Source organism: Prunus persica, chromosome G1 (assembly GCF_000346465.2).
Source record: "Prunus persica cultivar Lovell chromosome G1, Prunus_persica_NCBIv2, whole genome shotgun sequence".
NCBI lineage: Eukaryota > Viridiplantae > Streptophyta > Magnoliopsida > Rosales > Rosaceae > Prunus > Prunus persica.
The window spans coordinates 35029658-35042883 of NC_034009.1; the positions used below are offsets into that span (position 1 = coordinate 35029658).

At 38.8% G+C, this 13226-nt stretch overlaps 2 protein-coding genes across 2 annotated transcripts; one reads left to right on the forward strand and one right to left on the reverse strand.

Moving 5' to 3' along the window:
- LOC18790113 (DNA-directed RNA polymerases IV and V subunit 2) lies at positions 650-9272 on the forward strand. Its single transcript, XM_007225380.2, has 8 exons — positions 650-885; positions 1865-2387; positions 2587-2799; positions 3028-3923; positions 4029-4320; positions 6608-7549; positions 7840-8111; positions 8483-9272. Exons 2-8 carry the CDS (start codon positions 1902-1904, stop codon positions 8982-8984), a joined length of 3603 nt encoding a protein of 1200 aa, XP_007225442.1. The 5' UTR covers positions 650-885; positions 1865-1901; the 3' UTR covers positions 8985-9272.
- Positions 9394-13226, reverse strand: LOC18791833 (3-hydroxyisobutyryl-CoA hydrolase-like protein 2, mitochondrial). Its single transcript, XM_007222695.2, has 14 exons — positions 12958-13226; positions 12718-12798; positions 12564-12632; positions 12050-12113; positions 11829-11908; positions 11499-11582; positions 10913-10997; positions 10730-10815; positions 10515-10636; positions 10322-10382; positions 10138-10236; positions 9952-10053; positions 9830-9871; positions 9394-9737 (listed from the first exon to the last, which is right to left on the reverse strand). The coding sequence occupies exons 1-14, from the start codon at positions 13081-13083 to the stop codon at positions 9615-9617; spliced, it is 1224 nt and encodes a 407-aa protein (XP_007222757.1). The 5' UTR covers positions 13084-13226; the 3' UTR covers positions 9394-9614.

Genomic DNA, 13226 nt, shown 5'->3' on the forward strand with positions numbered 1-13226 from the left:
CAATGACAATGCATGCCTACGCAAAATTAGGACTGAGTTATGCTAGCATAAGTGGAGTGGCCTACATTCACATGATGACTGAGTACATATCAATAATCCATAATCAATCACGCGTGTGTAGGATAGCGATTGATATTAGCATTGCTCTTTGAATAAATATGGGTTTGTCTAGGCATAATGCATTGACTAGGGTATGCAACCAGAGGTACATGATGCTACCAGGAGTAGTGATGAAGCCACTTTCTTTTATAAACAAAGAGAGATTATTGTTGTGATGACTTTTTCTTCTTTACTACAACTAGTAAATTTCGAACCTTAATGTATAGTTTAAGTGCTAAACCCAAATTTTTTTATTTTTCTGTTAGACAAGTGCTAACCCTTTTACTCACACCTAATCCCCATACATTCCCATCACTTAATTTTCCAAACACAAAAAAAGAAAAAGGGTCATTCTAAATCTGTCCAAAGGACTCCCTGAAACGAACCGTTTTAATATAAGTATTTTCTTATACGAAAATTATTTATGAGGTCAGCTATAGCCTATCAGATCATGGTCAACGACCCAACAATTGGGTCGGGTCAAGCTGACCCATTTCATATGGGCTGTTTTTATAAGCCCAAAAAGGGATGAAGTCACAGCTGACAAACGTTGCAATCCACAAAAAGGTATTCTCCTGCTCATACAAGGACAACACAACAGAAGGGGAAAGAGAGAGAGCTGAGACCCATTTTCTTGCTCAACGCAGTGAGAGTGAGTGAGAGAGCGAAGAAAATCCGAGAATCTCACATGCATTGTTTGTAAACCCTAATAATCGGAGAGTTCATCGCCAACATTTTTACAGTCAGGGGTTTAGGGTTCTACAACACACTCTGATCAAGCTCACTGTATGTACTTATCTATCTCTCTATTTATACATTTTATTCTCTCCTTGTGTTTCTGTTAAGAGTAAAGTTTCTTAATGATAAATTTTGATCTTTCCTTTTTAATTTTTTTTATAAATAATTTCTGGAGGTATTCTCTTTCTTAATGTATTTGTTTAGCTTGGGGTTTTAGCATGGATGAGATTTTTTTTATAACATTTTTCTGACTTGTCTCTGAAATAGGTGCTTGGTAAAGTTGTTAAACAAAGTATTGCTTTCCCTTCTCCAGTTTCGTGGAAAAGGCAAAGAGTAGTGCAAAGCAAACTGAAAATCCCTAATAATGTTCTTGTTTTTCTTCATAATGTACTTTGTTTAACATAAACAAATTTTATAATATAGGAGGAGGCCGTAGCATTTGTTTTGCATGGATAAGTTGCTGCAGATGGGTTTATGGGTTTTATGGGAATATTTAATATTCCAGAATGAATGAGAGTTGAGTTTGAATACTGAAGCATTTAAACAAGGTGTAAATGAATATGCACGTTTAACATTGTTGGTGGTGTTTTTCCAACTTCAGGTGGGAAATGCCACTAAGTAACATAATGACTCGTATGGAAAGCATGACATGTATAAGATGCACTGTTATACATATTTCTTTTTCTTTCTTTTTGAAATAAATTTGGTACCCGGTAAGTACATAATTAATATATGCAGAACTGGAAGTATTCAATGTTTTTGAACAACGAAATTGGATAGTAGAAGAAGATAGCTCATATCTAACATGTATGTGTTAAGGTTCACATTTAGAGTTTTAGAAGTTAGGTTTTATGTGGGGTCTTCAAAAAGTTGCTTTTCCTTCCTTTTCTATGTTGTTTTTGCTATATTCTTATTGAAATAAGTGCTAATGTTGTTTGGGTTCAAGAGATTTGAACTTCATTCTTATTTTCTTTTCCAATTGGTTTCATAACTGGATTGCTAATTTGATATTATATATGTTGTTCAGCTTCTTTTCCTTCACTCTCTTAAAAGACTTGAATCCAATGGGGGCGTCATCGGATGCCAAGGGAGATATTGGTATGAGCAGCAAGGGAGAAAGCTTTTCAGATATAGCTGACATGGATATTGATGATAATGGATATGATGATGATTACGATTATTCGACTAGCATACATGACCTGGGGGAAGGGTTTCTGAAATTTTTTTGTAAGGAAGCTGCAATAGCTTTCTTCAACGAGTATGGCCTCATTAGTCATCAAATCAACTCATACAATGACTTCATCAAAAATGGTATACAAAGGGTCTTTGATTCTTTTGGTGAGATTATAGTTGAGCCTGGGTATGACCCATCAAAGAAGGGAGAAAGTGAGTGGCGATATGCTTCTGTGAAGTTTGGCAAGGTTACCCTTGGTATGCCAAGCTTTTGGGGTGGTTCAGATGATGAAAAGGAGTATAAAATGTTACCTAGGCATGCTCGGCTTCAAAACATGTCATATGCATCCAAGATGAAAGTGAACATTACTGTTGAGGTAAATGAATTTGATAACTATTTCAGTAAAATGCATGAAATTTTACTTGACCTTATCTGGAATCTGGTTAGGTTGTTAGTGTTAAATTAGTGCAGTTTCTATGTTGACAGCCAAGTTTGAAATAATGATCTGAAAATATTTCTTTTTATTTCCCAACTTCATAACATCTACTAATGTATGGTTATTTGTAATCTGCCAGGTATATACTCAAAAGCTTGTGAGTAGTGATAAGTTTAAGACTGGAAAATCACAGTATCTTGATAAGCAAATTCTGAGTACAGACACCAGAGACATTATAATTGGTAGTGTCCCTGTGATGGTGAAGTCTGACTTGTGTTGGATGAAGGACTTCGAGAAAGGAGACTGTGATTTTGACCATGGAGGCTATTTCATAATCAAGGGTGCGGAGAAGGTGAGCCCAAAACTTACTTTAATTCCTGTTATGCTGATAATTCATTATTTATGATGGGAGATGTAAGTTTCAGATGATTTGTTTAAAATGTCAGTTTATTACTTTCCTAGCTTTCTGTTTGTTCTTTGTTATTTGGTGCCTTTAAAATGTTCAAGTGGACTCTGCTATGCAATGTATTATATCTAGTTAAACACTGTTATAGTGACATCTGTGCGATGTATAATGCAGACATTTATTGCACAAGAACAGAGCTGTCTGAAGAGACTTCTTATCACAAATAATCAGGGATTGACAGTAGCATACAGGTCAGAGGTTAAGAGGCATAGGCTAATAATTAGGCTAGTTGGGATTTCCAAATTAGAAAACATTGAAGGAGTAGAGAAAGTCCTTACTGTTTACTTCATGTCGACGGAAATCCCTGTGTGGATATGGTTTTTTGCCCTTGGTGTTTCATCAGACAGAGAGGTGATGAATCTGATTGATTATGATAGTGAAGATGCCAGCATCTCGAACATACTCTTTGCCTCTATTCGCGATGCGGATAAATTAAATGATAAAGTAGATGGGGGGTTCCGTAGGGGGAAGAATGCCCTCAAATATGTGGATGAGGTGATAAGGAAAACCGCATTTCCTCCTGGGGAAAGTATGGAAGAATGCATTAGCCTGTATCTGTTCCCCAATCTGAAAGGCCTAAAGCAAAAGGCTCGTTTTCTTGGGTATATGGTAAAGTCTCTATTACAGGCCTATGCTGGCCGCAGGAAATGTGACAATAGGGATGACTTTAGGAACAAGAGGTTGGACTTGGCTGGTGAGCTTCTAGAGCGAGAGCTCAAGGCACATATTGGGCATGCACGGAGGCGCATGGCAAAGGCCTTGCAGAGAGACCTTTATGGTGATCGTGCTGTGCGGCCGATTGAGCACTATCTAGATGCTTCTATAGTGACTAATGGTATTTCCAGAGCATTCTCAACCGGAGCGTGGTGTCATCCCTTCAAGAGGATGGAGAGGATGTCTGGTGTAGTTGCAACAGTTGGGCGAGCAAATCCGCTGCAGACAATGGTGGATATGAGGAAGACAAGGCAGCAGGTTCAATATACAGGGAAGGTTGGAGATGCCAGATACCCGTGAGTAACTTTCAACTTATTTCAACTGATTTTACTATTTTTGTTTTTGTTCTGGAGATATTTTGGAAAATTGTAATTGTGGCTAATAGAACCTTATGGATGCAGGCATCCTTCTCACTGGGGTAAGGTTTGCTTTCTCTCAACCCCGGATGGTGAGAATTGTGGACTTGTAAAAAATTTGGCTACCACTGGACTAGTTAGTACAAATGTACTGGAATCTCTGATACCTCAATTATTAACATGTGGCATGGAGAAATTGGTGGATGATACTTTTACATCACTGCGTGGGAAGGATAAAGTTTTTCTGAATGGGGACTGGGTTGGAGTTTGTGAAGATTCCCTCTCATTTGTTTTGGAACTAAGGAGGATGCGTCGCAGGAAAAAGTTGCCACATCAGGTTTTCTCTTGTTCAATCGCATTGATAAGTTTCAAATTTCAAATTGCTTTGGTTTTGCTATAATGCCCATATGTTCTTTGTGCTTCAGTTTAGGCAGGCAAATTGAATTACGATGTATGAAGATGACTTTTCGTGGATAGTCTTATACCACAGCATTAGGAGCATTGTTTATGAAACTATTTCGTATTTTAGTTTAACCTATTTCGGTTACTTCATCTCTTCAATTACAAGGGTATACATCATGAATTATATGATTTGATTCCCAAGAAGCTAGCCAGTGCTGGATGCATCGTGAATTATAATTCCTGTTAAAAGAAACTTCCGTCTTTAAACCAGGGATTTTAATTTTGCTGTTTATTCGCTTATCAGTAGTTAGACTAAATTTATTCACCTGCTATTTATACCATGATTTATCTTTAGTGGTTAGCAGGTAGCATTTATTTATGATGGATATCTAGTACTTGGGTCTCCCTCTTGGTGGTAATCCCAGTGCTATTGGTTTTTGGGACCCGGTGCTCGAGAAGATTCAAAGGAGACTTCAAAAGTGGAAAAGAACGTTTCTCTAGAGGGGGAAGGTTAACGTTGATACAAGCTGTGTTGAGTAGCATCCCTACTTATTATATGTTGTCGTTTAAAATGCCGGGCAGTGTTATTAACAATTTGGAGAAGCTTATGAGATCCTTTTTATGGGAAGGAGTGGGGGAAGGAAAGAGGGATCATTTGGTTAAATGGGAGAGGGTGGCTAATTCTAAGGAGGAAGGTGGGCTTGGTGTGGGTTCTTTGAAGGAAAAGAATGAAGCTTTGCGTGCTAAATGGTTATGGTGTTTCCCCATGGAACCTAATTCTCTTTGGGCTATGGTGGTTAAAAGCAAGTATGGGTCAGCTACTAATGGGTGGGATGCTAATCCCGCTACTACGGTTGGGTGGGATGCTAATCCCGCTACTACGGTTACCTCTCTCAGCCCTTGGAAGGACATTTCGGCGGGTTATCAAACTTTTTTACAGTGCTGCAGATTCGAGGTGGGAAATGGGAATAGGGTCAGGTTTTGGGAGGATAGGTGGGTTAGGGAGGGGTTGTTGAAGGACTCTTTTACACGCTTGTTTGCGCTGTCTTCAAAGCATTCCTTAAGCATTGACTGTTTTGTTGATTCTCAGGTTTTTCCTCATAATTGGGATTTTGGGTTTAGGAGAAATCTGAATGAAAGGGAGACTGCCGAGGTGATTAAGTTGCTGGAAATTCTGGAAGGATTCAGATTGTGTGCTTCTAAAAGGGATAGGAGAAGGTGGGATCTTGAGGTGTTGGGTTTTTTCACTTGCAAGTCCTTTCAGTCCGTTTTGCGCAACAAGGGGAGGGTTGTGACCTTTCCTCCTTTCTCTCTTGTGTGGAAGGCCAAGTCTCCCCCTAAGGTCAAAGTCTTTGTTTGGTTGGTGGCGCTTGGAAAAGTTAACACTTCGGATCTTGTCCAAAGGAAAAGACCATTTATGTATCTGTCTCCTCATTGGTGTGTGTTATGTAAACATTGTGAGGAGAGTGTGGACCACCTTTTCTTACATTGCCCTTTTTCCTTAAGTCTTTTGGGGGCTCTTGTGGAGGGAGGTTGGGACTGTTTGGGTGATTCCGAAAGGGTGCTCTGATTTCCTTTGTTCTGACTTTGTGGTTTGGGGATCGGGGAGCGCGCTTCTACCTTATGGGGCTGTTTGGTCCACTCTGTTTTCTGGAACATTTGGATGGAGCGTAATAGGAGAATTTTTGAAGACTATAAGGGAGTGGGAGTGAGTGATCTGTGGGATAGAGTTAAGTACTTGGCAGCTTTGTGGTATTTTAAATACTACTCTTATTCCACTATTATGAGGGATATGGCAGCTGCGGTTATTTGAGGGTTGGGGGGTGTGTTGTTATGTGGTTTTTCGGTTTTGTTCCTCCCTGGTTGTTTGGGAGGCGTTGGTGTTGTTTGTTTCTTTCTGTGTTGTTTGTGTTCTTCGGTTGTGGTTGCCTTATCCACCTCCGTGTTCTTTTGCTTAATAAATTTCGTTTCTTCTAAAAAAAAAATGATGGATATCTCAGTTTTTAGAATAAATTTATTCACCTGCAATTCATAGTGATTTTTCTTTACTAATAAGCAAGTAGCATGCATATATGATGGATAATTCAGTTATTATGACCAATTTAGTTCATCTGCTATTTATACAATGATTTTCTTTACGAATAAGCAATTAGCATGCATTTATGATAGATACCTCAGTTATTAGAATAGAGTATCTAATACTGGTAACAATTTTGTCTCAGGTGGAAATCAAGAGAGATGTACACCAAGGAGAAGTACGCATATTTTCTGATGCTGGAAGGATCCTACGCCCTCTCTTGGTAGTTGAGAATTTGAACAAGGTTAAAGCATCCAAAGGGGGGAAAAGTTCTTTCCAATATTTTCTTGACAATGGAATAATCGAGCTCATTGGAGCAGAAGAAGAAGAAGATTGCTCTACTGCGTGGGGTATTAAGTATCTTTTCATGGAAGACAAGGGAAAATCAGCCACGAAGTTCACACACTGTGAACTTGACATGTCATTTTTATTAGGTTTAAGCTGTGGCATTATCCCATATGCAAATCACGACCACGCACGGAGGGTCCTGTACCAAGCCCAGAAGCACTCTCAACAAGCTATTGGTTTTTCTACCACCAATCCTAACCTCAGAGTGGATACTCTGTCTCACCAACTGCACTACCCCCAGAGGCCACTCTTCCAGACAATGACATCTGATTGTCTTGGAAAACCAGGACGCCATAACAGAATTGTTCCAAAGCCTGAATACTATAATGGCCAGAACGCTATCGTGGCAGTCAATGTCCACTTAGGATTTAACCAAGAGGATAGCATAGTAATGAACCGGGCATCATTGGAACGTGGTATGTTCCGATCTGAACACATAAGAAGTTACAAGGCTGAGGTTGACAACAAGGAGTCTCTGGACAAAAGGCGGAAGCCTGATGATTGTGTTAATTTTGGAAAGATGCAAAGTAAATTTGGACGTGTTGACAGCCTCGATGATGATGGTTTTCCATATGTTGGTGCAAATTTGCAGAGTGGTGATATTATAATTGGGAGGTGCAGTGAATCAGGAGCTGATCATAGCATCAAACTGAAGCACACTGAAAGGGGAATGGTTCAGAAAGTTCTACTTTCTTCTAATGATGATGGAAAGAATTTTGCTGTTGTATCTCTAAGACAGGTATGTATGTGATAACTTAATTTAATGAAAGCATGGGCATCTATTTGGATGCTTGCACGTGCACAAATGTAGATGCATGTCCAACTACATACTTTGGTTCACACTAAGATGGTTTGCGAGAATATGTAGGATCTGTATACAATGGAAGATGGCAGCATGTGCCTGTAATCTGCTGCAAGTAAATCTGCCATTGAAATAATAGTTCTAAGGGCCTGCCTATTGCTTTTACTAAGTTCACTTTAAAAAAACTAAATTCCATTCACTAATTCCCTGTGTAATTAATTGAATAGGTTCGTTCTCCATGCCTTGGAGACAAGTTCTCAAGCATGCATGGACAAAAAGGTGTCCTGGGGTTTCTGGAGTCCCAAGAGAACTTCCCTTTCACAATACAGGGGGTGGTTCCAGATATTGTAATTAATCCACATGCATTTCCTTCACGACAAACTCCTGGTCAACTCCTAGAGGCTGCTTTGGGGAAGGGAATTGCCTGTGGTGGTTCAAAGAGATATGCAACGCCTTTCTCTACTCTCTCTGTTGATGACATCACAGACCAACTGCATAGGTAACTCAGTCATTCTAATTCATGAAGGAAATGGTTTGTTTGAATTTTTATATTGTATGTTTGTTGCTATACAAAAGAAGTTTTCTCCACTGTGTTTTCTTGAGTATATGCCATGAGACCTTGCATAACTTCACTGCCTACAACTGATTGTGGTGTATTTGCTTTTATGTTGCTAAGTACAAAAATGTTGGCCCATCATTTTCAGTTATCGGTTGGTTTTCAAGTTAAATGTTGTTGGTTGGTAAATTGCATGAAAAAATTCAAGCAGAATTTACATGTCGGAATTGTTCTCGTGTTTAAGAAAATTTTGTTTTTGATTTTCTCCCTTGAATGGAATAACGTTATTTATGTATTTTTAATATCTATGTCAGCGCTGGATTTTCGAGATGGGGAAATGAGAGAGTATACAATGGTGCAACTGGTGCAATGGTTCGTTCCCTGATATTTATGGGCCCAACATTTTACCAGCGCTTGATTCACATGTCTGAAGATAAAGTTAAGTTTCGGAACACTGGGCCAGTCCATCCTTTGACCCGACAGCCAGTGGCAGATCGGAAGCGATTTGGTGGGATCAAGTTTGGTGAGATGGAACGTGACTGCCTTATAGCCCATGGAGCTTCAGCAAATTTACATGAACGCCTCTTCACTCTCAGTGACTCCTCCCAAATGCATGTTTGCCAGAAATGCAAAAATGTGGCTTATGTGATCCTACGAACAGTCGCGGGTGGCCGTAAGATCAGGGGTCCTCATTGCCGGATTTGCGACTCTGCTGATGACCTTGTTCGGGTTAATGTACCATATGGAGCGAAGCTATTGTGCCAGGAGCTTTTCAGCATGGGCATAAGCTTAAAGTTCGAGACCCGGTTTTGTTGAGTGAATGAATAGTTGTGGAGTGAACACCTGCTTTTAGACTGATGAATATTTCAGCTAGCACACATCAGTTTTTGTATATTTTGGTTCCAGATGTTATCAGGACACCTAGTTGTATATTTAAAGAATCTCTTTAAAAACAATTCTCTCTTTAAAGAATCAGTATTCGAAATGCGACCCCTCTAAGCACTATGGAAAACAGAAACGACCTTTTCTTTTAGAGGTAGGTGTGGTCTACTTTTGGCCTGTGCTCTACTTTTCTTTTATATCTATACATAATTTGACCCATGACATGTACTTGTTCATTACAAAATTCTGTATGTTTTACTTAATGAAATTATAGGATTGACTGTGATAAATATATAACTCCTCTGGATCTGGATGTGGTCCAAACCACTCTAAGATAAGTTGATGATTGTCTGAGAAGTGAAAACCCTTTATATTCATTGCATGACCAACAAAAAATAATGAGTCCTCCCAAAGCTAATAGCAGCTAAAAGGCCTGTACTTTCAGATGATACAATGCTATTACAAAGAAATGCGTTGAAATAATTTCTAAGGGGTATGTCGAATTCTAACTCGAGACAAACAAAGCATTGCATAAGTTCAGTGTCATTTTTTATGTGAATCCGTCTATTGCATAAATGGTTCTCGTGATGCTGTGGGCAGCTCCAGCTCAGGCTCAAATTCTGAAAGTGGGGAGAAATAGCAATCAACCATGTCTTTGGACACTTCTTTAAAACTAGGAGGATCCCACTGCAGAATTGGGATGAAAATCAATCATATGATCACTACTTGAAAAAAGATTTAAAAAGATTGTTACTTTCTTTGGAATAAAAGTAGACTACCTTGGGCGCAAAGTCCTTGTCCACCAATCTTGCTCGAACGCCCTATAGGAAGATAGAAACAAGGGCAATGTAAAAAGCAGATTAAAAGATGTTCAGTACATGAAAATTTGAAAACCCCATACCTCAAAGAAGTCACTAGAGACCAGTCTGGAAATTGCATTAAGGGATATACGATATTCACGAGCCAGACACTGATCAAGTGATTGAAATCGGCCCTCACGTATCTGAATGCACAAGTGAAAGTCAAGCATATAGCATAAAAGCAATACAGGTATAACTCTATAGCGTGCTATCGAGCGGTAACTCACAGATCGCAAAGAAACTATCAAACTCAAGGGGGAGGCTTCTTTTAGTTTCTTGAGGGCTGTTGTGCACCATTCATCATAAGAATCGGCAGCTTCCTTTTCCTGAGCAATAATGGCATGGTTATGTAGTCGATCAACAGATTGTGGTACGAGTTCCTTTTGGTTTAGAAGAATTTATCATGCTTACCAAAGCATCAATAATTTCCTCAATCGTGTCATGGCTGAAACATCTATCAACAACCTCAAGCCTGAGTTGACATACAAAATGGAGATAAAGCAAGTCAGACGCACAGATCAATGCCACTAGAAATAAATTCTCTGCAACTGTTCAATCTTATTGTTATTGCTGCAGTACCAAGAAATATGTGACAGAAAATTACTTAGAAAGTATACTCCTCTTGTTTAGATAAACAAGGTCACCATATTGTGCAAGAGATGTTTCTATTACAGAAGGTTCATCTGTAGCTAATTTACCAAGGCGTTCTTCAACCACAGCAAGTCTCTGGCAGGAAGAGTTTTGATGATCATCAGATGCATATTAATAATGAAATACTGAAACAAGGGCGCAGAAGAATAAAGAGCAGTGCAAACAAACTGCGTTTAGCGTATAGTGCGTAGCAAGGCGACATGCAATCATTTCTACACCATTAAGCTTGTCTCCTGTAAGAGCCAAGTATTCTCCTGCAAAAAAATGAAGCACATAAAACAAGAGGCAAATATAATCCTTTTTAGATTGTGATAAAGGCTGAACATCTCAAATCTACAAAGTATATGTTACCTAGGTAGCCAGGTAGACGAGACAGATAAAAGGAAGCCCCTGCATCAGGATGGAAACCCATCTGAGTCTCCGGATTGACAAATACCTGCAGAAATGCAGCACAGCTGAAAAGAATTGAAACAAAGTCTACACCTCATTCAAACACGTCAGGTAAAAAAGAAAAATGAAGAGTTGTTTTCTTTTTCAGAAGATAGGAAGATGCTTCGCTGAAGGTGTTAAGAAGCATAGCTAGGAGATAGCTAGGAGAGTCTTTGGCACGTAAGACTTTTCTCCAAATTCGAAAATCATTCCAGAGCAAAAAGTCATGACTTTACAAAGACAACAGTCCCTGTTATATGTAAACCAATCAACCATCTCCCTCTCCTCCATATTCATATCTTCATCAAGGTTCAATGCTTTACTTTCAAATCAAAGCTTAAAACAGTAACATGATATACTCAGCATTTAAAATAGGAGTCGTCTTTCAGAATACGTAGTTCAATTTATTCGTTTTACGAAAGAAATCACTTCAAAACAAAAAAACAAAAAACAAAAAACAAAAAAAATCTAGTGAAACTGAGTCATAAAGTAAGCAGCAGTCACATACAGTTTTATCAGTCACCACCCGGAACATTCCTGGGAGTGCAATGCCAGCCCCAGCTCCCATGGTGATACCATCCAATATCGCTACCTGCACATATATGATCAAGTGATAATCAAAAGCCACATTTAAATTTCGATAGGAACTTGAAAAAACATTCCTTCGCATAAATTGTTCTTTATATTTATAACATATGTAGAACTCTGGGTGTGCTACAAGCCTTCAACTCAGATTATGTATTAAAAGTAGTGATATTGGAATAAAAATCTATCATACAATTATACTAGTACTGCTAATTTAGTATAAAGCGCACTGGTAAAAAAGGTAAATACTCACATGTGGCTTCAGGTAGGTTCCTTGGATATATACAAACTTATACAATGTCTCGAAAAAGTTTTTACATTCCTCAACATTCCCTGCACAGTATCAAAGCATTTGAAAAAAAAGCAAACAATGCCATGTAAATATTTAACATTTAAGACCAGAGAAAGGAAAATGCTCTGCAAACAGGCCTGCATGGCATAAAACTGTCACCCCAAAAAAAATGACTGAGTTACCTTCATTCACTAGTTGATAAAGGCTAACAGCATCTGCACCAGAGCAGAAGGCCCTCCCACTACCCTTTAAAACGCAAAAAATCAAGTAGCACCTCAGAGCAAGTCTTTCTCAAAGAGATAATAAATTAGATATTTCTGATGCAATCATCATAATATTTCATTTTATTCAAAATTAGAGGTAACTACATGTTCTCAAAACTTAAATATAGGGCTAATAGTTTTAGTCAACAAATTGGAATTCATTTATCAACGAATTTTTTCTACTGTTTGAATTCGTTTCGATAATTCTTTTAGCCGCTTTGATAGGTGCAATTGCCGTGGCGCGACAGTAATAAATCTATAGTGAGTTGAGTTCAAGGACCCTCCTGCCCCATGATTCTACAGTGTGTGTTTTTTAGTGATTCTCAGCACATTGCAAGAAGTTAAATAATCTGATAAAAGGAAGAAAAAAAAAAAAAAAAAAACATGATGCCCTTAAACCCAAAAACTGTTTTCGCACGGAACAACATCATACCTTCATCAAAACAAATCCAATATCTGGGTTGTCCTCCCATGATTCATAGAGTCTCTTCAGGCGAGCTGCCTATAAAAAGCAAGAAAGAAAATCTCAAAATCAAACTCCAGAAAAGAGAAAGCAACAAAATTGAAGAAACATCAAGGGCACAAACCATAGCGTTATTGAGAGCATTCAGTGCAGATGGTCTATTGAGAATGGCTGCTCTTGATTTAGCTCTTCCCTCAACCGTAACCTGAATTTACATTCATAGACAAATGAAAGACTGCATTGGAACCAAACCCAAGTAGAATATATTAAGGAAAAAAAAAAGATGGGTGCTTGTCCGGAAATGAAATCATTACAGAGAGAGAGAGAGAGAGAGAGAGAGAGAGAGAGAGAGAGAGAGAGAGACCAGGTCTTCGACATCATCATATTGGGCATAGTTTGGTTGAGCAGAAAAGGCTCTGTGATGGGAAAGAGAGCTTCCTCTCTGGCTCACACACCTCCTCAAAGTTTCAAAAGCTTTTGCTTTCTGCATCTCTCTCTGTCTGTGCTATTTTTCAGCGCTCTCGCAATCACTCTCTGGGTTTTCAGCCTCAGCTCGCTAAGCTAAAACCCTGATACTATGCGCGCCGTTTGTAGTGTCGCTGCACCAATGAGACAATCTCTCAACCGTTCGAT